We start from the raw sequence: 26,909 nt of genomic DNA, 5'->3' as shown, positions 1-26,909 counted from the left end.
TAAGCAAATCAGACCATTGAACAAGCAATTGCAATGCAGTGTGCTTGATAGGGCGACACAGGATTTGTAAGGGAGCATCTAGAAGGGACACATGACCCAGACTAGGACAGTGAAGGAGAGTGCTGGCAAAGGTGATACCTGGAGATGAAGAGGAGTTGACCAGGCAAAGGGAGTGCAAGGTGCTGCAGGTTGGGGAGAAGGCGGAGGAAGAATGTGTGCAGATGAGAAAGCGCAGTGTGTGCCTGAGAGAGTTCAGCAGGGCCAGAGTGGAACACGCACCGGGGAGAAGGAGGAAGGGGCCAGAGTACACCAGGCCAAGGAGTGTGGACTTGGACATAGAGAGGGCGATGGGAACCATTAAACCATTCTAACCAGAGAAAGGATATGGTTCATTTGTACTTGAAAAAGGTCACTCTGCTGCTATGTGGGCAATGGATTGGACAGAGACAAGATTAGAGGCTGTTGCCAGAGTCCAGATGAGAGATAAGGGTGACCTGGATCAGGCTGGTGGCGCCAAAGAAAGAGTGCACAGAATCAAGGAATATTGAGGAGGTGGAATCTACAGACCTGGTGACGACTGGATGGTAAGAGAGAAAGGAGAATCCAGGGTCACAGTTAAGCTTCTGATCTGGGCAAGTGAACTCTCAAGGGCCTGGTGCCCTAGTCTGCTTGGGCTGCTATAACAGAATACCTCAGACTGTGTGGCTTATAAATAACAGAAACTTATTTCTCACTGTTCTGGAGGCTGGGAAGGCCAAGATCAAGGCAGCAGCAGGTTCAGTGTCTGGCAGGGGCCCTGTGTCCTGGTTCACAGCCATCTTCTCACTGTGTCATCATATGGCAGAAGGGTCAAGGGAGCTCTCTGGGGTCTTTTCTTGTTGTGTTTTTTTTGGTAAGGAAGATTGGTCCTGAGCTAACAACTGTGCCAATCTTCATCTATTTTGCATGTGGCACGCTGCCACAGCATGGCCTGATGAGCAGTGTGTAGGTCCACACCCGTGATCCGAACCCACCAACTCTGGGCCACTGAAGCTGAGTGCTTGAACTTAACCACTATGCAATGGGCAGCGCCTGGGGTCTTTTTTACAAGGGTGCTAATCCCATTCATGAGGGATTTGCCCTCATGACCTAATCACTGCCCGAAGACCCCAACTCTATTAGCATCATATTGGGGAATAGGTTTCAACATATGAATTTTGGAGGGACACAAGCATTCCGTCCACAGCACCCGGGGAATGAGAGTCCTAAGACCCAGAGAGGAAAAAGCCACCAAGGACAGACATCTTCCTCGTTATCCAGCATGGCTCAGAGGAGCGTCTTCCAGCCAGCACTCCAAGATTTATGGCTCCATTTTAGACAAAAGCATTTGAAGCCCCTAGTGGAATACAACTCTCAGAAGCAGCTATGGTAATCCTGGAGGAACCTGCTTCCTCCCTGCTTCTGTCTAGCAAAAAAAAAAAGCCAGGAAAGAATGCTCTCAGTGTTTAAACTGTAGTTGAAGTGGAAAGCTAAGTGAGCAAAGGAAGAAGATAGACATAAAAATTCACTTTGGATTCAATCTTCAATAAACATCAGTATTTATTGAATATGGACTCTGGGCCCAGCCCAGTGCTCAGAGCTTCAGATATAAGTAAGAATCAGATAGACACTGACCAATGAACTTGAGGGTCCAGCTCCTTCAAAAGTAATATTTCTGATGGTAAATTAGTACACTGGCATTTGGGTTTATACATCAGTCTCTTGTGTATTTGTGACCTGAGTCAGTCCCTGTAGCTTAATCGCCTCTGTGTTTTCACAAAACTGCATTTTTGGACTTCAAAGCTGATAAGTAAACCTATGTAAGTGGGAACCATTCCACTGGAAATAATCAGAAGGCCTCTCTAGCATTTGCTCCAAAAGGAGTAATTTGAGGGCAGAAAGAGACAAAAGGTGTTGTGGAGGGTCCCAGGGTATTCTCTGAATTTGAGTTGGAAAATTGGACCCCACAATAGTCCAAGGCAGCATCTCAAAATGTTTCTGGGGGAAGGAATGAGTCTGCAGGCCTAAGGATCTAAAGTGGAAGCTCTGAAACGTTCTCTATCTGGAGCACCCTCTCTCTCTCCCATAGGAATGGGGATGCCCTGTTGAGGCTACAAGTGCAACCACCACTGAATCAACCAAACAAAACTTTTTCATGCATCAATTTGGTCTCCACTTCCCAAATAAGGTCAAGATTTAGGATAGCAAGAATCAGCCTCCACCATAAAAAAGACCAAAACCCCAAAGGATGTGATTTTTCTTTAAAGTTGTTCACTGCAACGAGAGTTTCTATATTTGAGATATGAGGTCCAGGAGCTGATGCAATCTTTCTTCGTTGGGTTTCAAAAGGCAGGCAGGTGAGTTTCCATTTGCTCTTCCATTTTCTCCCTGGCTTCGTTATGGTGTCAGATCAACATTCCAGACCTCCTTCTGGACAGCGCTTGAGCCTGTGAAAAAAAGTGATTAAAACGTAACTGAAGGACGCCCGTGTCCCTGAGTATCAGTATATGAGGGAGCAAAGGGGGTGGGGGTCGGGGGCAAGGCTCTAGTTGAAGACCAAGGACTTTAAAGGCTAACGATGACTTTGTTTTTATACGAAGGAGCGGCAGCAGGCACCGGGCTCGCGGACTCTGGGTCCCGGGAACACCCACGCGGCTTCAAGAAGAGGGAGCGAGTCTGGAAACCGAAACCGGCCCTGGGCGCACAGACGATGGCCTCGGGGCTTGCTCGTCCCGCCCGCTGGCCGCAGGTGCGCGTGCACCCCCACCCACCCCTGGGCGATCTCAGCCCGGGGACCGCCCCCCGACCCCCAGTCTCTGGTCGCTGGGCGAGGGAGGCGGGGACAGAGGTGGGGGTGGGGGAGGGTGGGGGAGGGTGGGGGGGGCGGGCGGGCTGAGGCCCCGCCCCCGGCCCGCCCCGCCACGATTATAGCCAATGACTCAGGGCGGAGCTCCGCATCCAGCTCGCGCCGCCGCCAACTTCTCTGGATGGGACCAGAAGTTTCTAGCCGGCCAGTTGCTACCTCCCTTTATCTCCTCCTTCCCCTTTGGCAGCGAGGAGGCTATTTCCAGACACTTCCACCCCTCTCGGGCCACGTCACCCCCTCCTTTAATTCATAAAGGTGCCCGGCGCCGGCTTCCCGGACACGTCGGCGGCGCGCACGGCTCTTGCTCCGGCCGCAGCCAGTGAGCGACTCGGCGCCTGGAGACCAGGCACCCCGCGACCCAGCACCCCGAGACCCCGCACCCCGCACCCCGGCACCTCGGCGGCCGCCCCTCCGGGCCGACCCCGACCCAGCATGAGCGCTGCCACCCACTCACCCATGGTGCAGATGGCGTCCGGCAACGGCGCCAGCGACCGCGACCCCCTGCCCCCCGGCTGGGAGATCAAGATCGACCCGCAGACCGGCTGGCCCTTCTTCGTGGACCACAACAGCCGCACCACGACGTGGAATGACCCGCGCGTGCCCCCCGAGGGCCCCAAGGTGAGCCAGGCCCGCGCTGCGCCGGCCGGCGGCCCCCTGGACGGCGAGGGCGGGGGACGGCGCCGGGCTGCGGGGACGCGAGGCGCCCGGCCCCGGAGGGCGGTGAAGGCCACCTGGGACGCACGGTCCCCCGGCGGACGCCGGCTTCCAGGGCTCGGCCCTCGGCGCCCCTACGAGCCCCTCCGGGCTCGCCCTTGGCCGGCGTCGGGGCGAGGGGGAGGGCCACGGAGGGGACTGTCCTCCCCGGGCCGCATTTGGTTTCCAGGGGTCGGCCCGGGAAGTGCGACCCGCGCGGTGGCGCCACGTCCGGTCCACCAGCTCGATTCGAGGGCCCGGGAGGGGCGGGCGGCCTTGGTCAGCGCCGAAGGCCCGGGCCAGGCCCCGCCGCGGCCTCGGCCGCCGCCCGCTCCCCGGGCTGAGCTCCCGGGTTCGCTGTGCTGCTCGCGCTTCCGTGGGCGCCAGGGGCCGGTTCGCAGGCTTGGGTGGTGGTCTCGTAGGAATTTGACCCCCTGAAGGACCCCCACTTGGTTGAGGGGCTTCTTGACTTTGCTCTCCAGTCTCAGGCGCAGAGTGACTCAGGAGAGTGATGTGAATACATTCCTTTTTTTCCCCTTTTCTGCGTTTGAAATTAGAATTGTATTATTGCTTGAAACCGTTTTCAAGAAGAATATGTTCTAGTGTGACTTGTTTAAAAACAAGATGCTCTTCTTCCAGGCAGTTTCTAAACTAAATACGTGAGACTGTCTCATAGTTGGCCATTGCCTTACGACATTGCCTCACACTGGCGAGAAAGAGAATGATTTTTTTTTTTAATGGCATACATTCCCTTCCTTGTTATGGTATGAAAATACCTAGGGTTTGTTTCTAACACACAAATAACTGAATAGTAATACTTTTGTGAATACAGCAGAAATATGCCTCTTTTACGTATATGCAAGGATATGTACTACTTAACCCTTAGGAACATGAAAATTTGAAAATACAAATTTGAAATGTCTGTTAATTTAAAAAGTTAGAACTGTACTACTCTTGTAATTTTCCGTAAATTTGAGCTTTTTCAAAATAAAAGTCTTGGGAAAAAGAAATACACGTAAAGAAAGAGTAATGTTATGCTGTCTGGGCAAAATAAACATAAAAGCTGTAAAGAGCCAGTAAGTTATTTTGAAGATTTAAAAATTCACAAAATTAAAAATGCTTTTTACATCATCATTTTAGAAAAAAGATCTGTATTATACACCTTCATTTTTATGTGCTTTTTTCTTAAAACTAGTGTTAACACTCTGGTGCCCAACAGTGAGACATTATATATTCAGCAGCTTACATTTACAAGAGATTAACTGTGTATTTATTTCTGAAAATTAGTACAAGAGGCTGTACTTAGCTGGGCTGGGCATGCTTATATATTCTTTTTTGTGTGTCTGGTCAGCCCATTGTTGGGTGAAACTAATGCTCTTTTCAAACCCCCCCTATTACTGCAGTGTGCATGGTTGTTAATCTTTAGCGTAGTAAAAAAAAAAAAAACCAAAAAGCTATCATTTTGAGGCTTCCTTCCTATAGAGACAGGGATGGTCAGAGTCTGCTGGCATCCTTGGTTATGCGTGAAGATCAAGTTTGAACATATCCACTGTGAGTGCAGTACGAGACCCAGATTGCCAGTAGTTTGTTTTCAGTGTGAAACTCACCCAGCAAGTTGAGATCTTCGGTTACCCATCTGGTGGATGGGTTAGGCTGTGGTTTCGTTATCCCTTTCAAGAGGGGAAAGACAGGTTGAGTTACTGTTATTGTTCCCCACAAGTAGAAAGTAAGAGCTACTGAATCAGAAGTCTGACGCTGGAAAAGTTGATTTGAAAATTTAACAGTCAGAATTTTAAGGTTGAAAGCTGCTTAAAGATGTTTTAGTTCAACCTCTTTATTTTACTGAGGAAAACCCCAGAGAATTCAAGTGTGTTTCCAGTGGTCACTCAGCTAGTACTAACAGCAGACAGAGAACTGGACCAGAAAATCCTAATAACAGGCAGTGTATCTGTTCAGAAGAAGGTAGAAGTGTCTTGAATTTTTATGAAACTGTGAAGTGTGCGGGCTGGAATAATTGATTATTTTTTGTGTCCTCCTGACCACCTAGTGTGGGTGGGTAACTTCTGTGCTGTCATTGCTTGGTAGTGGCTGGATGTGACTAACTCAGGAAAAGACTTCTCTTTACCAAGTTAACTACTTGAGATTTGTCAGCATGGCACCAAGACGTGAGGAGAAAACATTCGCTTCATTAGCTCTTTGCACTGCCTTGCTTTACAAACACGTGCTTTGATACACACAGAACATCTGGGTGACTAATTTACTTTCACTTATATGAAGTACACCTCACTCCAGACTAAATACAGTGGAAATTCAGTATTACTTTATATCAGAAATTGGTTTCTTATTGTATAACGAGAAAAGGGTCCTGGTGTATAATGTGGAATGTGAAAAGGGTCATTTTGGAGGAGCTGGGCCGAGAGGACCCTTCAAGCATCCTTACCTTCAAGAGGGGATGTTATCAGTCAATAAAGAGCTATTCATTGAGCATGAAAAACAGAGGAAGGCCTCTTTTGGGGAACACAGCTTCTGGGTGTTTACAGTTTAACCATTTTGGTAAAGGAATGACTTTTATGGAAAGAAGAGAAAGACTAGAACTTGGTGTTTTATTTAGTCTTATCCTCTGTCCTCAGTTGATCGTCCCACATTCCCCTGAAGTGGTTAGAGTGGCTCTTTATCCACTCTCCTCCCCCCCGCCCCCTTTTCTTTTGGTGAGGAAGATTAGCCCTGAGCTAACCTCTGTTGCCAATCTTCCTCTTTTTGCTTGAGCAAGATTGTTGCTGAGCTAACATCTGTGGCACTCTGCCTCTATTTTGTATGTGGGATGCTGTCACAGTATGGCTTGATGAGTGGTGCATAGGTCTGCACCCGGGCTCCCAAAGCAGAGCGCATGAACTTAACCTTTCTGCCACCGGGCTGGCCCCTCATTATCCCTGTTTTGGCAGAGGGAGCAAGTGAAAGCAAGTGTCTTGCCCTTCATTGCAGAGGCAGGACAGCTAGAGGCAAAGACAGTGGGCTTTATCCATTCCACTCTGAGCCATTGAACCTCCCCACCTGCAGCCTTCCTTGATATCGATTTTCTGCACACGTGGGCTTCCTGCTAATCCCCTGGCAAGTTCATACCAGTCCAGGCCCCTTCCCTGGCAGAGAGGGTGGCGTTGGCTTTGGAATCAAGAGATGCTCAGTTCCGATGCAGCCGCTCCTCTGGGGTGTCCTCACTGAATAAACAGAGGCTGGATACTTTGGAGTATGTCGCTGGGCTGCCCCCTCACAAACCTCGCCGGGACCAGAGGGAGACCCCTCTCCGTCAAGGAGCAGGGCTGTTCTAGCTCTGCGGATCTCGGAGGTCACCAGCACAGATTCCTAAGCCTGGCAGTCACCAGGGAAGCCTTTTAAGAACACAGATGACCAGCTGCGTCATCCTGCTACCCGCCTGCCACCCCCACCCCCTGTTGAATCTGAATCGCTCAGAAGGGCCCAGAAGTCTGTAAGTCAAAAAATGATGATTCTCATTCAGCCAGACTGAAGGACGGCATTCCCATTTTGTAGGGGCAGTGTGTGGGGCCCTGTGACATAGTGTATGCCTGCACGTAGGCCCTGGACTCCCTCAAGTGGCACCTGCTTAACATCTAACCTACAGAGCGTTTGCCAGAGCCTCCGTTTTCCTTCTTGGTGAACCTCCCCGGTGGCTGGCCTCTGGGAGTGTGAATGTGGGGGTGGCACAGGGATGGATGGAATCGGTAAAGTGGCAGTGCCTGGTGTGGGGAGGTGGTCAGACTCAGGGTGGTCCCAAGACCCTCCTCTATGCAGGAGGAAGCAAGCCAGGGGGTTTCCTTCCTGTCTCGCTCTCCCAGCACAAGCTCACTGTAATAATTTGACAGATTATACGCAGGCCCTGTGAGAGATGGGTAGAATATCCTTTCAGAGGAAATTGGAGATGTTTTGAGTTATGCTTGAAGTAGAGACACCCATTTATTCTGCTTCAGGTTCAGCAGAACCTCCTGAATTTTCTTGAAGATGAGATCATTTTGCTTTTGGCAGATCGATTGCAAGCTCTTATGCCTCCCAGCAGAATCAGAGCACAGTCAGGAAATGAGTGGCCGTTCTTTCCTTTGTATTTCCAGCAAGTTGCAGTTACGGCAGAGCAAATTCCTTTGCCACTGATGAACAGTGATTTGTTGGGGATAGAGAACATGGCCAGATGCCTTAGGAGTCCAGCTCATCCAAGACAGTCATTTTCCCCTCTAAAGAACAGTCTGTGTTTGGCTTATGCAAGAACTGGTCCCCTGTTTTGTACAGTAGGTTTGCCCTTTATGAGGGTAGAGTTGGTACATAGGATGGTGGTGGCATTTGACGTTAGCCAGGGCCGGTGAAGGCTTAGCTGTTTGATGCTCTTAGGGCTGGTTGTGAGTCAGAAAGCTTCATACCACCCATGAGGCTTGATTAGCGCTGTCCTCGTTTCTGGAATGACACATGGTTGCCTTATATAAACCACTCTACATGTTTATTACTTCCTATTGGCGTTTTAAAATGATCTGATGCTTATCATCAAAAATAGGAAGCCATGCATAATCCAAACCTGCTCTTTCTCCTTCACATTTGTGCTGTTTTAATGTTGTTCTTAAGTATTTAAGACACCTTACATAGAAAAACTGGGAGCAGAAGACAAAGGCCTTGCTTATGAGGAATCTCTGAGGACCCCCTAGTGCTAATGAACGCTAAAGGAAGCTCTGTCATACCTGACTGTGGAAATCTACAGCCCTTCCCGGCTCCCCGTTGCCTGTGAATCAAGTCTCCAGCCCCAGGGTCTTCCTCTGCCTCAGTTCTTAGATTCATACCTGGACTTCGGAATCTAAGCACATCCCCTCCTTTTGCAGATGTGGAAGTGGATCCCCACCCCTCGCTTGGCATTGTGTGACTCTGTGAGATACCTGGTGTTACCAAGTCTTTGCATATTTCTACGAAGATTTCTTTGGGGGCTTTGGCAGCTTTTCAGGAAGCCAGGCAGTTTGTGAAAGCTTAATCAGAGAGAGCTTCTTTAGGAAGGAATGAACCTAATATTTTTTTGTCTGTCAACGTGTTTATATATCTGTGCCAGACATTGGTTAATGCTTTTACAAACCTTATCTCTTTAAATCTTCAAAGCAGTTCTCTAAGATTGAACCTACTAGGTGCATCTTATGCATGAGAAAATAGACTTGGAGAGGGGATGTTCTTGACCTGAGGCCTGTCAGTTATGACAAAACAAAAAGAGTCTTGTGGCCAGAGGTTTACCCCCACTGGGGAAGCCTGAAAGACTTGCCCAGAGTGGGCCAGGCTGTAGTCCTTCATACTCAGAGCCCGCCAGCCACAGCCTCGGGAATAAACAGCCCTGGGTCTGTGTCTGTACAGCTGATCGGAAATGTTGGCTCACTTCCTGAGCCTGGGTCTGCACTTAGGAGATGGGCCCAAGTCTTTCCTCCTTCATCCCATCTGAAATTTGCTGAGTGCCTGCTCTGTGCAAGGCATGATGTTAAGTGCCATATAGAGGACAGCTCTGCCTGCTTCAATGCCATTCTCCGTGAAGCATTCCTCCCTGTCTCGGGTTAGAAGCAGGCTGTCCCTGCTCTGGACTCCTCATTAATTTAATTTGAATCTTTCCTCCAAAAGGCAGCACTTTTCTGCTTTGCCTTGGGGTCATGTCTCCGTGGGCTGAGAGTTCCGGAGGCAGCGTCTGCATCTGTTTCATCTTTCTGCCTCTCAGTGCCTGGCAGGATCCACAGGCTCAGTACAAATCGAATGATTCTGTGTGGAGAAGAGTAAAACGTGGGCCTGGGCTCCGGAGTGGACGGGCGGTTAAAGAAAAGGCGCCCGTGTTGAAGCGCAGACTGGAGTGTGTGTGTCGAGGGAAGCCTTCTCTTGGTTCCCACGTGCTACACTGTTGTCCTGGTCTCCCAGATGTCCCGTAGGAGCTGGTGCCTCTTTATCGCATTTCTGAATGGCCTTTTCTACACGAAGAACTTCACTATTGATTCCCTGAGTTCATCCTCACGGTCTGGAGAAGGTCTTTTCTGTCCCTACCAGTGACACAGCATCTTGGAGCAGGCCTGCTGGAGAGCCTGGGCGCTGAGAGCAGCCAGATGCTGCCGATCCACAGCTGCACCAAGGGCAACCCTGGCACTCCCTGAGCGTGGTGAAAGGAGTCTCTCTTCAGTTTTGCGTTTTTCCCGTGTGGCCAACAGTAAGGCCAGACATTGCATAGTGAAGCTGCTTATTCACTGTCAATTCAGAAAAGCCCCGAATTGCAGATTGCCCACTGCCTGCATCAGGAGCCTGTAAACAGCTCGGCTTGGGGCCAGCCCGGTGACGCAGCGGTTAAGTGTGCACGTTCCACTTCTTGGTGGCCTGGGCTTCGCTGGTTCAGATCCCAGGTGCGGACATGGCGCCGCTTGGCAAGCCATGCTGTGGCAGGCATCCCACATAGAAAGTAGAGGAAGATGGGCACTGATGTTAGCTCAGGGCCAGACTTCCTCAGCAAAAAGAGGAGGATTGGCAGGAGTTAGCTCAGGGCTAATCTTTCTCAAAAAAAAATAATAATAAACAAACAAACAAAAAAACCCAGCTCGGCTGCCCCAGAGCTCCCAGCACAGAGCTGTGTCCCAGCGATTGAGGTGAGATTTTCCACTGAAAGTTCCTTAGCATCCTGTTGGAGAACAGACATTTCCTATTTCAAAATAACTGCTTTGGTGTTCACTAAAGTAGAATTGTAGTTTTTTTCAGTTATTTTAAATTCTTCTAGGACACTGAATGAATGAATGAATAGTTTAAAAATTCAAACAGTGGGAGGATAGGAAATCACATGCGTGTGCAGAAGAGAAGGCAGCCGCTTGGTTTTTTGTATCTTCCGGATTCGTCCTAGACCCTGGGCGCATGTGGAGTCTTGAGGCCGTGGTGACTCAGAATGGAGCCGAGTGCCCTCACTCTCGCTGTCCTGCCTCAGCCAGGCAGTGACTCAGCACCGAGCGCTGGCTCCCTGACCCGGGGCGCACTCGAACTGAATGTTCCAGGTCTGAGCCTCAGCCCAGCTCGACTGGACGAAGTGAAATGCTTTCCCTCCTGCTGCGTTTTGCCCCAGGAAGATGAAGAGTTTGAAGACATTAGCCACAAACCGTTCTCATCACACAGTGTACGGATGGCGCAGGAGTCATGAAAGGATGATAATAGCGAAAGGCAGTCCCTGACCTTGGCGTCAGACACACCTGGGTTCTGGTGATCTCAGATACTCACCGTCTCTGAGCCTCAGTCTCCCCTTCGGTAAAACAGGCATCCAGCAGTACTTTCTAGCAAGGTTGTGAGCATCAAGGGGGCTGGTGCGTGGAAAGCGATGAGTCAGGGCCCGGCCTGACAGGTGTGTGTGGTCCATGGGAATGATCACAGCCTCCTGTAAGAAGCGGAGGGGGTTCACAGAGGGGTGGTTGGCTTCCCCACATGGTAGACAGTTTTGATTGGATATCGGTCTGTCTGCTCCCAGATAGGCCTGAAGTCTCTCTGAAGCAAGGCCTCCTCTTATCCCCCTTGTACCACTTTAGCTGGCTCTCCTTCCACCCTCAGCACCCTTCCCTGGAGTTCCTGTGCCCCTCGTGAGGGTGGTATGTAGCTGGGCAGTAACTCGGCGGTGCAGCCCAGGCGTCAGATGAAGGCTGTTGGCTTTCTGGAGCCTTAGCCAGACCTGCAGCCCACAGCCCCATCACCTGGAGACTCGTGCCTGCTCCCTCACCCTAAGCAGGCCAGGGGAATTGTGGCTCCTGCCCTGTGCTGTACGGGGTGCTGTGTTTACCCTCAACCCCGACTCCTTGAGGGGAGAGTCTCTACGAATCTCTGCGCAGGCCTGAAGACTGCCAGCAGGAGCTAGGTGCCTAGTTGGTGTTGGGGGGGAACTGAGCCATGTTAACGAGGGGCCGGCCATCTGCACAGCCATTCTGGACTCAGCTCTAAGGGGTGGAAATGTCACCATGGAAGGAAGGAGAGGGAGGGGTTTTCTAATTGTCATGGCCCTCCCTCGGAGGAGTATGATTGTTGGAGGAGGCATGCTTTGAGTTGTTGCTTAGGGTGGGGAGGAGAGTCCCCCCCAGGAATTCCCTCCAGGGCAGCCAACATCGGTCAGAGATGGTCTCCCCTTGCCTGAGCTGCAGTTGATGAACTGGAGCTTTTTTCTTTGGGGAAATTGTGTTTTGTACAAAATGCATGGCTGAAGCCTTGCACGCTGATGCCAACAAACACTTGCGTGGTGTGCATCTAGCAGATGGAAGAACCAGGTGATTCCACCTTAGTGTGAGACAAGTCCTTGAGAAACCCATGGAAATGTACCGTGAGGAGGTTTCTTTGAAATCAGACAGACTTTGCTTCCCGATATTGGAATTTCACTACTTTTCCATCTGTGATTCATGGCTTTAGATTTATTTATTCAATTTTATTTTTTTGAGGAAGATTAGCCCTGAGCTAACTACTGCCAATCCTCCTCTTTTTGCTGAGGAAGACTGGCCCTGAGCTAACATCCATGTCCATCTTCCTCTCCTTTATATGTGGGACGCCTACCACAGCATGGCTTGCCAAGCGGTGCCATGTCTGCACCCAGGATCCGAACCGGGGAACCCCAGGCCGCCAAAGCGGAACGTGCGAACTTAACTGCTGCGCCACCAGGCCAGCCCCAAGGGCTTTAGATTTATTAAAGCAGGTGTCCCTATTCTTTTTCTTTTTTTCTGAAGTGGAAGTAGGTAGTTTTTAATTTCCCGGAAGCTGTCAGTTCAGGAGCTGAGAGTGTGGTGACTGGGGTTCTTCACCTGGATCTTCAGTGACTTCCCATGTGACCTTGGGCCACATCTGCTACATGGAATCCTAGAGAAGGGCTTCAGGGGCTGGGAGGCTGGGAGGCTGGGGAGGCTGGATGCTGACTGAGCCCCCGGCACTCAGTCCAGCAGGGGAAATACCCAGCTGTGGTCAGTGGTGCCTGGAGGCCCCTTACGTGCCCTGATGGGGGTGCAGTGAGCGTGTTGGGGAGCTAGCAGTTCATGTTCTACTCCCAGGTGGATCCTCCTGCCCCAGCCTGGCTTAGCTTTTTCCTCTGGGCCTCGGGCATGAGTGCAATTTCTGATGTGATGTGAGCCACAATTAGTGCAAGTGGGTGCTTCTCAGCAGGGAGTTTGTCCACAATTCAGGCCCCTTCAGAGGAGCTGCTTGGGGCCTGCTGGAGGGAGAGGGGAGTTTAGGGCTCTGGCCCCTAGAGTTGTTGTTAGCGGTTTGCTTCCGAGTTGTGAAACTTTAGATAGAAGTTCTCAGCAGAGAAAGTGGCATCCTTGCTAATTAGTGCTTTTAAGACTCTCAGATAAAGGGGCTTCTAACTCTAACAGGCTCATTACCAACTTGGTGAGACCACTTAGGAATTAGACACAAATTTACAGTTTTATAAACAGTAGGTCCACCAACTGTTGCTTGAGAAAAGCTGGTCCATCTGTGGAATAAAGGAACATGATAATGTAGGTCATGGAGCAGCTCAGGGTTTATAAAGACTTTTTCGTGCCTTATTTCACTTAAATCTTGCAAAAATCCCTGGGAGGCATGGGGATTTTTACAGTTCAGGAAACTGAGTCTTAGTAGCAAGGAGTCCTGTCTGAGGGCACGCAGCTGGTGAGCAGCGGGGCGGGATTGGAGCCCCGGATGCAACTTGAAGACAGGGGCTCGTGCTGGGTCCTTCCTCCCTGTTTGGGCTCAGCTGCAAAAAGAAGCAATGTTGAGTTTCATCTTCTAAAAACGTTTTCCCCGGTAGAAACACACAGGGACACCCATCTTAGTAATCCCAGGACAGAGTATGTATACTTTAATAAAGGGAGCATCAGATAAAGCCTCCAGTCACCTGGGACCAGATTGCTTACGGAGTTGGTGGGCAGCACAGACTCTTGTCTTACCAGGAGCACAGTAATCGCACTTCAGTGAATATAGACTTCTCTTATTATTCAGAATTTACCCAGTCTCTGTTATGTGCCCCAAACAGGGCTGGGAACAGTGGGATCACTATCCAGTGGGAACTGAGGAATTTTGAGTTTGGCTGTGGGGATGCAAATAAATGTTTATATTTCAAATTGGCAATAATAGTTGATTCATTTCTGTGGCCTGTAATAACCAAATGGGAAGTTTTGGTAGGATGTTGAAGCTCAACTCTATTTGTGCTTTAGAAGGCAGTTTTTCTTTTGTTTTCTCCCTAATAGAGCTGAGCCAAGCCACTTAATTTTGATGCAAGTCCTAGATACATGGGGAGTTTCAGGATTCCTATTTCCCTCCATCTTTTTTTCTTTGTTTAGACGCTTAGAAATGTCCTTGGTAAAAGTCAACACTTGACTGGTGTGAAGGCTCATCTGGCCTAAAATCCTAGTTAACGGAATCTGTGTCCTGCTTGAGACCCAGGGCTGTCAAGGTGAGTGCTGTGGGGCAGCGCTCAGAGTGATCTTTGTTGCTGTTACCTTTCTTCAGACCACACTGGCGGGAGCTGGGCTTTGTAGGTGTTGAGCCCATCTTTTGAGAGCACTGTACCGTGGAGCGGAGGTGGGGGCTCACCCAGGGGCTGTTTTCAGGGTTCAGAAGCCACTCTCTGTATAGGGAATCAGTTATGGGTGGGTCAAGGCAAACCCTGCTCTCCAGTTGTTCCCAAAGCAGCTAAGGCCATGAATGCGTGACACCCCAGCAGAGTGGTGGGCATGTGCCTGGCACGAGCCCAAGGGCTGTTGTTCCTGCCCTACTTTTATATTCCTGCCCTGCTTGTAAGGCATAGGAGTGCTTCCCAGGGCTCAGCAGCTTCCTCCTCTTCGTTTGGTACCTGAAGCTTTGGGGCACCTTGACTTCCAGCAATTTCTGATGTGATTTAACTGAGTGTAGTTAAGAGTAGTCATTTTTATATTTCCGTGACATCAACTTTTCCTTGTTTTTGAGCTTTATGTAGATGTTCAGAGTTAATCAGAGGCCACAGAGAATGTCAGAGCTGGAGGGAACTTCATTTAGCTCCGTTTCTCAGTGTAGTTATGGCTGGGCTTCAGCACACACCTACCGAATCAGACTTGGTTGGGGTTGGGCTTATAGTCTGCATTTCCTTTGCCTTTTCTGAGTGCTCCTCATGCTCCCTAGAGTCTGAGAACCACTGCTTTACAGAACATCTGGGCCTCCGCTTCATTTTACAGCTGAGGAAATTAAGGTCTAGCGGGGGATGTGAGCTGTTTATGTAGCACACATCCTTAGGGGCGGATCCAGGGTTCAGACCAAGCACAGTCTCTTTCTGTGTCTCCTAGCTGTCCCCTTAGTGCCCACATTGTTATTAAAAACCGGGAGTGAAGTTTAGACGTGCTCTTAAGCAAACAAGACTTGTGTAATAAGCCTAAAGTCTCGCCCAAACTTAGAACCTGACCCCAAGGCTTTTCTCATAATAATATCTTGTACTTAATAAGGCACATTTTGGCTCATCTGGGGTAATTGTTCCTACTTTTTATCTTGGGCATCTCATGGAGTTGTTTGGTGCCCTCTGAGACACGCCTCAGGATTTCAAGGCAGTGCACAAACAAGGGAGAAGAATTAACGAATTCATTTTATAAATTAATGTGATGAGATAAGCCATGAACATCAGGACGCTGGCTCTTATTTCCTAATTGGATTTTATAGGTATGTATTTCAGATGTCTTTGCCCAAAGATAAGGATAATGAGCTAAGCTGCCCTGGAGAATGGTTCCTGTGGTACCATCATCAGTCCTTGAGAAGCTGCAGGCAGACCGAGCCGGGGAGGCAGGCTCACAGTTGTCTGCAGTCACTGAGGTCGTGGGCCCTGTCACGTGGTCACACAGGCAGAACCCAGGAAGGTGGATTCCCCAGTCCCCGTTGAAGTCAGTGGGGCGCATAGTGAGTCTTACATGGAAGATGCTGCTGTAAGCAAAGGGCTTTTTCTGGACTTGTGCTTGAACTTGAGAAAACTTCTTACAGGACTGATGAGACATGTTCTAGTCATGTTCTAGGATAAATCATAAATATTACACATTTTTTTTACTTTTTTCATTTAAAAAATATCTTTTCTTTTTTTTTTACTACATTGTGATGAAAACACCGTAGAAGATAGAAAGGGCAATTTAACTCTTTCAGGCAGTGCTTTTTATTGATAAAAGCTGAAGCCTTTGCTATTGACAGGGCTCTAATGATAGCAGAGTAGAAACATTAGAAGGTGGCGTCAGCATTCCTGGTACAGGCCTTATTGTGGGTGGGAGTTTCATTTTTGGTTAAAACTATTCATTCACTTAGAAGTGTTTAGTTTTCTATTCTGTAAAAGTGATGTGGTTTTTTTTTTCTTTTTTCGCTTGAGGAAGATTCGCCCTGAGCTAACATCTTTGACAGTCTTCCTCTATTTTGTATGTGGGATGCCACCACAGCATGGCCACCAATGAGTGGTGTAGGTCCACGTCCAGGAACCAAACCAGGACCACTGAAGCAGAGCGTCTTGAACTTAACCACTCGGCCCTGGGGCTGGCCCCTGACGTGGTTTTTTAACTTACCTAAAGCAGTGTTTTTCTAAACAAGACCCCACCAGAGTAGAGGGGAGGCTGGCCTTCTTTTACATGTGAGGCTCATGGAGAGATGTGTGTTTTTCTTTTTAAAAAAACTTGTTTTTTTTTAAGATTGACACCTGAGCTAACATCTGTTGCCAATCTTATTTTTTCCTTTTCTTTCTCCCGAAAGCACCCCAGTACATAGTTGTATATTCTAGTTGTGGTCCCGCTGGTCGTGCTCTGTGGGATGCTGCCTCAGCATGGCCTGACGAGCGATGCCATGTCCACACCCAGGATCCGAACCAGCAAAACCCTGGGCCCACATAGCGGAGTGCGTGAACTTAACCACTTGGCTGTGGGGCCGGCTCCTGTGGTTTTTTATTAAATGGCATAAATGGGTTGTTAATTCACACAGAAGCTGGAGCGTAGACCTCAGGACTGTAGGAGAACCTGCCTCCAGGCCGCCTTTAACCATCCCTGCCTTCCAGTCTGTGCCAGCTCACAGCATCATTTTTAGTTGGTTGCAGACTCAGAACTCGAGTCTTGGTGATGGCCCCTTCCCTTCGCTCCTCCTCCTGTCCTGCCAGCCATGGCAGCCTTTCCATCTCGCCGCCTCGGTTTCCTTTCCTTTCCATTGCCCTCGGTCCTTGGTTCGCCCTTACTTCCTTACTCTCATCCCTGACTTCTCTCGTTTCCTGATGTGTCCTAGTTTCTCCTTTCGGTTCCTCCCACATTGCTGGGGCATCTCTTGTCAGCAACTCTCAGGACAGTGGACGTGGAGCCTCACTTGCAGCTCAGCCCTCTGGGCTCCCAGCCTTATCTTCTTCAGCTCAGGACTTACCTTCTAGTGCTACCCCCTTTCCCACCGCCACTCTGACACCCCCGCCCCCACCTACAGTGACCACATGCTTTCCTCCACTGACCCAAACGTGGCACTTCTAAGCCCCAGGTCGAATATTGGCCCTAGGAAGCAGTCTCTGCTGTCACAGTCCCTTGGGCAGGCAGAATTGCTCTTCATTATCTCTTCTTCCCTCCTTCCTTCCTTTTTCTCTTTCAACCGAGGTACAAAGAATATTCAGTGAGATGCATAACATGCACAGCTCTTGGCAGGCCAGCTCCAGTGCCTTCTGGGTCCATGGGCTTCCCCCAGGAGGAACCAAGCCTCAGCCAGGCCCAGCTAAGGTTTCCAGACCCTGGAAGATTCTGAGTTGGAGGCGCAGCTCGCAGCGGCTGTGCAGAGATGGTGGGGTTGGCAGCTCTCACCTGTTAAAACCAGATAGTGTGGGTGGCAGGTGGCAGGAATGAGCAGCGTGGGGGTGCCAGGGAAGTGTATAGTTCAATAGATTTGTACATAGGTATACATCCATTTACCACCACCCAGAAAAAGATTTAGAACATTCCCATGCCCTCAGAAGGTTCTTTCAAGACCCTTGCCATGCATCACCGTTTCCGTCAGGGGCAGCCACCATCCTGTCTCCAATCACCGTCAGTTAACTTTGTCCTTCAGTTTTGATTCCTTTGACACTTTGGGGTCTGAGTAGCATAATCCCGTGCTGACTTAGGGAGGGAACTCACATGCATTTCGACCTTTTGGCATCCCTCTTGATATGTTCTCATAAAACCTCACAACGGGCCTGTGGAGTAGATATTGCTAGCTCCATTTTCTAGGTAAGGGGATTAAGCCTCACAGAGGTTAAGAGAATTACCCCAGAACTGTTACTAGTAGAGGTAAGAATAAACTTGCACCCTGTCTAGGATGGCGCCATCCTAGCTAGAAAAGCCCATGGTGTTCCCCATCTGCAGGGCCTCCCATGTTCTCCGGGTGGTTTTGCTTTCTGGTCATTTCATGGAGCCTTACACCATCTTGTAAGCCCCTCGCTGGCAGGGGTTGTGCCTTGCTGCTTTGGTAACCCCATGGTACCCAGCAGCTCGGTAGCAGGATGTTTACAGGAGGTGGTCTGTGGATGAGGGCTTGCTGACTGCCCAGCTCCATGGGCTGTGCAGAAGGCGCGAGGCTTTGCGTGGTTGGGAGGAAACAGTGCCCCTGGGCAGCCAGCAGACAGATGTTCCAGGACTTGTCCCTGCCCCTGCTTCAGGCTGGAAGGAAGAGTGCCCCACTGAGTGGATACAGTGCCCGCAAGACGTGTCAGGAGTCAGTACTGAGCAGCACAGGGTTTCTGCAGTGCCTCTCGCTGCCTGTCTCTCAGCAGGAATTCGGTTCTGAATGTGAGGCCTGGACCCACTCCCTGCTCTTGGGTGACCTGACAGTTAAAGCAGGCTAAAGTAATGCCGCCGCCCTGAGCACGTGGCTATTCTAATCTGAGAGTGCCTGTCTGCTATTGTCCCCAAGGACATGGTGACACCCTTGCCTCTCCTGTATGCTGGAGGCCCTCCCGGGGCAGGGTCTCAGCAAGAGGGAAGCAGTCAATGGGTCTAAAAGGGCTAAATTCCAGGGTCAGCCACCTGGTGCACACAACTGCAGAAACAAGGCAGAACTACAGTGGTCCATCACTCAGAAGGCGGGACAGTTCCTGGCTGTCTGTACTTGTGACCCATTTTGCAGCAGTGGGGATTACACCCAGAAGCTCATGGATGCTCAGCCTCTGGCGTTTGTTTCCAGTTCAGAGAGAGGCCTCCTTAAGGAGGGATCACTCTCCTCCCTCATAGTTGATCCACTCAGATGTGTGTAAGTGGCGCACATCCATAGCCCCCTCCGCTGTAAAAGGACCCTCTAGTGTTCAAGAGATAGGACTGAAAGCCTTGGGGGTCCCTGGCTCGGGTCGCCCAGCTCTACTTGGTGAGAAATGACATTGCCCGGTGAGTGACTGGCCAGCCTTGTTGTCTGAAACAAGATCTTTCTCTGTGGTACATCTGGAACTTGGCCTTCTCAAGGGTCCCAAAATAGCTAGGCTGCTGAAGGGAGAACTTCATGAGAGGACATAAGAGGGACCCCAGCCGCCTGGCCAAGCAGGCTTTCTTGGCATCGTAAGACCAGCGCAATTAATCCCCGGGTTTTTGTCCTCATCCTGTGCTGCTTCTGTATTCCCTTTGTATCTCCCTTTCTTGCCGCTTGTTCTGAAAGTCTTTCTGAGGAGGCAGCCTTCCCCCGCCGCCCTTTCTCTGCAAAGATTTCCAAGCTGTGGCTTGTGTTTGGGTCCAGCACAACTCTGTATTGTTAGGAAACGTGAGGACCTTTTAGGAAGCAGAGAAGCTGGCGATAATCTAGCGAGTTGGAGTTGAATCCTCCTCACACCTTCTGATCTGGGTCTCTGAAGGTTTGGGAGACAGGCACTGGCTCTCCTACGTACACTGCTGCCCGGTTGTCACCCAGAAAAGAAACCTGTCGTACCACTTTGGGAAATTGGGACCTCTCTTGTGCTCAACAGATACCTCAGCTCACCTGCTTTTTCTTGATGCCCCTAATTCTTAAACTGCTGGCCAGACAGCTGCCTCAGTAGGGGAGGAGGTGACTGACAGAAGAGGGGGCGCAGCCATGCTCCCTGTGCTCAGCCGTCCTGTCTGACACTGTGGGGTGTCACCCTCGAAGAGGGGAGCACCCAGCACCATCCTTTTTCCTTTTCAGGAGCCTTTCATTCCTGGTTTCTAACCAGTCTGTGTTTCTTCTCTTTTTCTTTTAGGAACCGCCATCCTCGGCAAATGGCCCTTCCCGGGAGGGCACCAGGCTGCTGCCCACTAGGGAGGGCCATGCTGTGTACCCCCGCCTCCGACCAGGCTACATTCCCATTCCAGTCCTCCACGATGGCGCCGAGAGCCGGCAGCCACACCCTTTCTCTGCCTTTCCCCAGCCTGGGACGCAGCGATTCCGAACCGAGGCGGCCACGGCGGCTCCTCAGAGGTCCCAGTCACCTCTGCGGGGTGTGGCGGAAGCCACCCAGCCAGATAAACAGAGTGGACAGGCGGGGACAGCAGCTGAGGTGGCGCAGCCCCCAGCCTCCCACAGACCTGAGGTAAGAAGAGGCCCGGCATGCCGGCCTGTGGGGCACGGCCTGGGAGTTCAGACTGCTGCCCGTGGCCTGGGCCGGGTACCTGATCAGATGCAGGGCATGCGGGCCTGGCCTGCAGCATCAGCGGTCACCCAGCAAAGACAGCCCCACATTGTTGCCCTGTGTTTCACAGGTGTTTTTTCCAGCTGGGCAGGGATCATGGCTGATTTTTGTAGTTAAGGAATTGGAGCTCATAAGGGTAAACAGCTTGGTCCAAATACATAAAGGCGGAAGTGGCGTTGCTGGGGCTAGAAGCCCGGCCTTCTGGCTCCTCATTTGATGCTCCTCACTCACGGGGCGCTCTATTTCAGAAACACAGAGGTACCCTGTTACTTTGTTCAGTTCAGTATTTACTGATAAGTGTTAACTGCCTGGAGCTCTCCTGATGTGAAAATGAGACAGCGTACCTGCCCTCCCAGGGTCCCACAATTTAAAAGGAAATCCAAAATAAGGAGTCAGAAAGGCAGCGGGTTTATGATACGCTTAAAAACTTGAGTGTGCGCATGTCTGAAGAACAGTTCTTCGTCCGGTTCTTAGCTCGGATTTGAGGGCAGTGGACCCAGCAGGGGCCTGAGCACTAAGCCCTCTTGTGTTTCCCATCTGCACCCTGTCCTGATGTGCCCACTGGCACTGTTCTAGAGCACAGATTCTAGCTCCTCGTCTGCACAGGAGCGGGGATAGCCTCCCTTGGCTCTATTCTGGATCTGTTTGGCTTCACTGCCTGCTTGGGGTGACAAATCACTCTTAACGTGGGACCCCTTTCTTGGAGAAGCAGTACTTCTATTTGTAATGTTTTTGTTGTAAATGTCAAAAATGACACATCAATCAGAAATACCAACAAGTTTGAGCTAGCAGGATCCTTAGAAGCAGCTGGGGAAATGCCTTCCTAGTTTTCTAGGTGAATAGAGGGTGACCCAGCAGGGAAAGGGGCCTGCCTGCCTTGGGCCACACAGGGGATGCAGTTCCCAATGCTCAGCTGAGTTCTCTGTAGATTAGCAGGGAAAGGGTTGAGGAAGGAGGGAGTGGAGTGATGAATGCTAGCAAATGGGGATGTATTGAGCACCTCCTGTGTTTGGCGCTTGTGCTAAGGCACATATACAGATTATGTTACTGAATCTCCAAGCCAGCCCAGTGAGGGAGGGGGCACGCTTTTCCATATTTTAGATGAGGCTCAGAAAGCTGTGGGGCATTTAAGAATTTGAACCCAGGCCTCTTGTCTCCGAGCTCCCAGTCTTGAAAACGGAAAGGCTCACAGCTGGGAGGTCCTGTTAAACCTGTTGCACTGAGCAGGCGCACAGTGGAGGCGAGTCGGAGGGCCGGGTTGAAGGTTGTCTCAGGGCCAGGTGTCTACCCTTGTGTCTTGCAGCGATCCCAGTCTCCGGCTGCCTCGGACTGCTCGTCCTCATCCTCCTCGGCCAGTCTGCCGTCCTCCTCCGCGCGGGGCAGCCTGGGCAGCCACCAGCTCCCCCGGGGCTACATCCCCATCCCCGTGATCCACGAGCAGAACGCCACCCGGCCGGCAGCCCAGCTCCCCTCCCACCAAGCCCAGAAGATCCACTACCCGGCTCAGCAGGGTGAATACCAGACCCACCAGCCCGTCTACCACAAGATCCAGGCGGATGACTGGGAGTCCCGGCCCCCGCAAGTAGCATCCCCATTCCGGGTGCCTGTCCGAGGTGCATCCAGCCGGGAGGGCTCTCCAGCCAGAAGCAGCACACCAGTGCACTCTCCCTCGCCCCTCCGTGTGCACACCGTGGTCGACAGGCCTCAGGTACGGGAGCTGGTGTCAGCACACTGGCCACAGAAGCCTCTCTCCAGGGGCTGAGGAGCTCCACGCAGGTGCCCTGATTCTCCCCTCAGCCCCACCTAGTTTACACACCTTATCTGGGGGAAAGTGAGATCCTGGAAATGGCAGGTTGTCAGCAGAAATGCAGGATGAGGGCTGTGAACCTGTAGTACTTTCTACAGCTTTTGCTCATTGTTCATTGCAGCTGCCTTAGAGGCAGAGTGCCAGCCACCCCGATGGGAAATGGCTGGGCAGAACCTGGGGGTCTGGTGTCTTAGTGCCCACCACACCCTCTGAGGACCCTTCAGACCCCCTCACAGCCCAGTCACGCCTCCTCCAGGCAGCTTGTCGCCTTCCTCACTGGTGGCCCTTCTCACCCTGCAAGCCTATTCCCACCGCTGAGCCTTTGCTCATGCCAAACCCCTCCCTGAAATGTCTCTACAACCCAAGTTCTCCCCATCCTCCAAGGGACACGCTGGTCTTGCCTCTTCCGTGAAGCCCGCTCATCCTTCTCACGGCATCTCGGACTGTGAGTCCCTTACAGTTCAGCATGTGATGATTTTGTGCATTTCAAAAGTGTTCATATTCTCACTTCAGCTTGGCTCTGAGCTTGGGGACAGGGACTGTGTCTTACACTTTTCTTCTCCTTTGCGGTAGAGGACCAGATTGCCTGGCTGATGAGCCAGCCGGCTGAGTGGATGGGAAACCTTCCGGCCTGGTGAAAGTTAGAGGCACGGGTCTGGTCCACTCATCCTTCATTGGAGACACGTGGGGGTCTGGTTCCTGGAGGAGGAGGTCATCTAGTTTTATCAGCTTGTACCTTAGCAGTAGAACATTCTGCAACCCTGAGCCCCCTCTGGCTGTGACTTGAGCAGCTGAGTTAATTCTCTGCCACAGTTTTAATTTTTTAAAATTTTTTAATTTTAATTTTTTTTTTGAGGAAGATTAGCCCTGAGCTAACTACTGCCAATCCTCCTCTTTTTGCTGAGGAAGACTGGCCCTGAGCTAAAATCCATGCCCATCTTCCTCTACTTCATACGTGGGATGCCTACCACAGCATGGCTTTTGCCAAGCGGTGCCATGTCCACATTCAGGATCCGAACCAGCGAACCCCAGGCCACCAAGAAGCGGAACATGCAAACTTAACCGCTGCGCCACTGGGCCGGCTCCTCCGCCATAGTTTTTAGAAGAAAGTCCTTCTGTAAACAAATACAGGGTATCTTTTTACTACAAATAGTGACACTGTCCTGGGCCCTCTAAGAGATCACTCTCCTTTTACTCTTATTTTTTTAGCTTTTTTATTTGGAAATAACTTGCACCTTACAGGAGAGTTATACGAATCGTATAAAGAAATCCAGTATGCTCTTCACCCATATTCACTGTTTATTAATATTTTCCTCCATTTGCTTTGTCATTTCTTCTCTCTCTATATATCACCTGTATATTTTAATTGAGATTTAGTTGTAAATATCATGCCCCTTTACCCATAAATACTTCGAGTATTTTCATAAGAAAAAGGCATTCTTGTTCACAATCACTGTGGAATTATCAGAATCAGAAAATTTAACAGTCTACAATGTTATTGTGTAATACACAGTCCATTTTCAAGTCTCCCTTATAGGAATTTGCTCCTGTGTCAGGCTCTAATCTGGATCATGAGCACTGCGTTTAGATGGCATTTCTCTTTAGTCTCCTTCAATCTGGAGCAGTTCCCCGGCCTGCCTTTGCTTTCATGACCTTGACATTTTTGAAGAGTACAAGCCGTAGAGTACCTCCTCTTAGGTATTTCTAAAGTCACTTCTCACCCAGCCATTGTTTTAAAACCCACAGGGAGGCGTGTGGCTGGTTCCTGAGGGTTAAGAGTCAAAGTTGAGGATGTCTGGGTTGCAAGAGAGTTTGGCTGGAAAAGGAGGTTGCTGGCATCAGAAGCTAAGTGTCCACAAAGTCCTCACTCGGGCCCAGTAATCCCGGGAAAGAGGTGCCCACTTGCAGAGCTGGAGGCTTCCCCTCCTCTCTTTCCCATATATTTCCTTCAATTGCTGAAACAGTGTTTAATCCTATTTCCACTTCCCTTCGCCTTGTTTGTTTGTGTGGCCTCCCTTTATAGCTTGTTCAAAGATCCCTTTTTGGAGGCTTGCAAAGATGTGACCTAACTGAACATTCATTATAGTAGACTTCAATAGTTTAAGTTGGGGGTACTTTAAAAATAATGTAGTCTGGGGCTGGCCCCATGGCTGAGTGGTTAAGTTCGTGCACTCTGCTGCAGGCGGCCCAGTGTTTCGTTGGTTCGAATCCTGGGCGCGGACATGGCACTGCTCATCAAACCACGCTGAGGCAGCGTCCCACATGCCACAACTAGAAGGACCCACAACGAAGAATATACAACTATGCACCGGGGGGCTTTGGGGAGAAAAAGGAAAAAATAAAATCTTTAAAAATAAAAAATAAACAAAGGCGACACTGCTCTTATTTAAAAAAATAATAATGATGATGATGTAGTCCAACTCTTACTTCCCAGTTGATGAAATTAGGATGTGTTGATATTTTTAAAGGAATTTTAGATATTCACTTAAATGCTGGAAGAGACAAGATATTTGTTTTAGGCATAGCTCATTTAAAAATATTTGGCTATAGAGCCAGCCCTGATGACCTGGCAGTTAAGTTTGGCACACTCTGCCTCAGTGGCCCGGATTCGGTTCCCAGGTGGGGACCTACACCACTCGTCTGTCAGGAGCCATGCTGTGGCAGCAGCTCACAAAGAAGAATTTGCAACTGTGCACAACCATGTCCTGTGGCTTGGCGGGGGTGGGGGGGGGGGCGGTGGCAGGAGGAAAAAGCACGAAGATTGGCAACAGATGTTAGCTTAGGGCAAATCTTCTGCAAAAAAAAAAAAAAAAAGGAAAGATAAATGCTTGCTGTTTAAAATATATGTATTTGGCTGTAGTTTATGTCACATTAAAGAGTGTCTCAGCCTGCGCAGCCAGAAGTCAGTGCGGAGATGCTGCCCAGCTGAGTGTTAGCTCTGGTGCAGATGTGCCAAGCAACATTCTTACAGGGTTAACTATTTTGCACATCTTGCTTATTCTCAAAAACTATTTCAGTTTGGGCAGAAACCACTAGGCTGTCATAAGTTTAGGGGAGGAGATTATAACTTTTCTAAAACAGGACGTGGGAAGGTCACACCCTGAACAGAGGCTGTCCACACAGCATGAAGGGGGACAAGTGGCAATTATTCCTTCATGGCTGCATTACCTGAGCGTCTGACTCACCCAGGGCTTTGCTTTGAGTTAAACTGGCTTAGCAGTCAGCATGAGTTTTTGGTATTTCCATTTGAAAATACTGGTTTTCTTTTCATTGCCCTAGGAATACCGTCTACCAAAAAATCCAGTGAGAGGTAACAGAACAAGGTGATGAATGGAAGCATAACAAATGGTTTGGTCACAGAGATGATTAATACCATATTTTTATTTTGTAGCAGCTGTTGGTTGACTTTGAAATCTCTTTTATACTGTTAAAGTTTGCGAAAGCCATTTGCCAGTTTCTTTCTAGTCAGTCATAGCTGCAAACAACTGCCTGTGACTCTCAGCCAATTACTAAAAATGTCTTTGTGTCCTTGCCTCTTCTCAGCAGCCCATGACCCATCGAGAACCTTCGCCCGTTCCCCAACCTGAAAACAAACCAGAAAGCAAGCCAGGCCCCGTGGGACCAGATCTCCCCCCTGGACACATCCCGATTCCGGTGATCCGTAAGGAGGCAGAGTCCCAGCCGGTCTCCCAGAAGCCCCCACCTCCCTCTGAGAAGGTAGAAGTAAAGGTTCCCTCTGCTCCAGTTCCTTGTCCCCCCAGCCCTGCCCCTTCTGCTGTCCCCTCGTCCCCCAAGAGTGTGGCTGCAGAAGAGAGAGCAGCCCCCAGCCCTGCCCCTGCAGAACCCGCACCCTCAAAACCAGGAGAAGCTGAAGCACCCCCAAAACATCCAGGTGTGTTGAAAGTGGAAGCCATCCTGGAGAAGGTACAGGGGCTGGAGCAGGCTGTGGACAACTTTGAAGGCAAGAAGACAGACAAAAAGTATCTGATGATAGAAGAGTATTTGACCAAAGAGCTGCTGGCCCTGGATTCAGTAGACCCCGAAGGACGAGCTGATGTCCGTCAGGCCAGGAGAGATGGCGTCAGGAAGGTTCAGACCATCCTGGAAAAACTTGAACAGAAAGCAATAGATGTCCCAGGTCAAGTCCAGGTTTATGAACTCCAGCCCAGCTCCCTTGAAACAGATCGACCGCTGCAGGAAATCATGGAGATGGGGGCCGTGGCAGCAGACAAGAGTAAGAAAAGTGCCGGACATGGAGAAGAGCCCCAAACTGAAACCCAGCAGGCAGAAGCCAAAGCAGCAGCAGCTCCAGACCCCAGCAGCACGGCAGACACAGCTGGTAACCCAGCAGCACCAGCCTCCACGAAATAAGCAGCAGACGCGGGAACTGGGAACTGATGGTTTGCTTTAGGGAATTTTAAGTTGCATGCATTTCAGGGACTTTAAATCAGCTGGTTTTTACTATTCATAGCCGCTTGGTAGGCAGTAACTGGGGTGGAGGCAAAACACACTAATAAAAGGGCTAAAAGGAAAATGATGCTTTTCTTCTGTATTCTTATTCTGTATAAATAAAGAAGTTGCTTGTTTCAAAAGTTTAATAACCCCATCGCTTGTCGTTTTGGGGCCCTCTCTCTGCTCGGGCCCGCGTGGTAGTGAGCCGTCTTCCTAGAGCTCTGGACTGAAGGAGTTTTAGTAGGTCGATGGGGAGTCGACTTCCCATCATGTAAACATGAAACCCATTTTTCAGAAGCGTTGCTGTTTTAATGGGATGATTTTCTTCGTCTCATAGCTAAAATACCTAACTTTAGATAGAAGAAAATGTGTAAGGAGCCATAGGAATATCTGTATGTTGGATGACTTTAATGATAACATTTAAAAAAAGGAAAATAAAGTAATAATATAACTCCAAA

General features: G+C 50.0%; 1 protein-coding gene across 13 annotated transcripts; it reads left to right on the top strand.

Moving 5' to 3' along the window:
• Nucleotides 1-233: 233 nt before the first annotated feature.
• BAG3 (BAG cochaperone 3) lies at nt 234-26,909 on the top strand. Of its 13 annotated transcripts, none has more exons than XM_070259914.1 (7): nt 234-584; nt 2,108-2,375; nt 2,619-2,767; nt 3,072-3,502; nt 19,764-20,093; nt 21,496-21,900; nt 25,543-26,909. In XM_070259914.1, the coding sequence occupies exons 4-7, from the start codon at nt 3,317-3,319 to the stop codon at nt 26,368-26,370; spliced, it is 1,749 nt and encodes a 582-aa protein (XP_070116015.1). In that variant the 5' UTR covers nt 234-584; nt 2,108-2,375; nt 2,619-2,767; nt 3,072-3,316; the 3' UTR covers nt 26,371-26,909. The 13 variants fall into 13 exon arrangements, with proteins under 13 accessions (XP_070116015.1, XP_070116039.1, XP_070115998.1 ...); XM_070259938.1 differs by having other exon boundaries at nt 322-584; nt 25,546-26,909; XM_070259897.1 differs by having other exon boundaries at nt 341-584; nt 3,140-3,502; nt 25,546-26,909.

Source organism: Equus caballus, chromosome 1, assembly GCF_041296265.1.
Source record: "Equus caballus isolate H_3958 breed thoroughbred chromosome 1, TB-T2T, whole genome shotgun sequence".
NCBI lineage: Eukaryota > Metazoa > Chordata > Mammalia > Perissodactyla > Equidae > Equus > Equus caballus.
The sequence above is the reverse complement of the archived record's forward strand: the minus strand, read 5'-3'. Positions and strand labels throughout refer to the sequence as shown.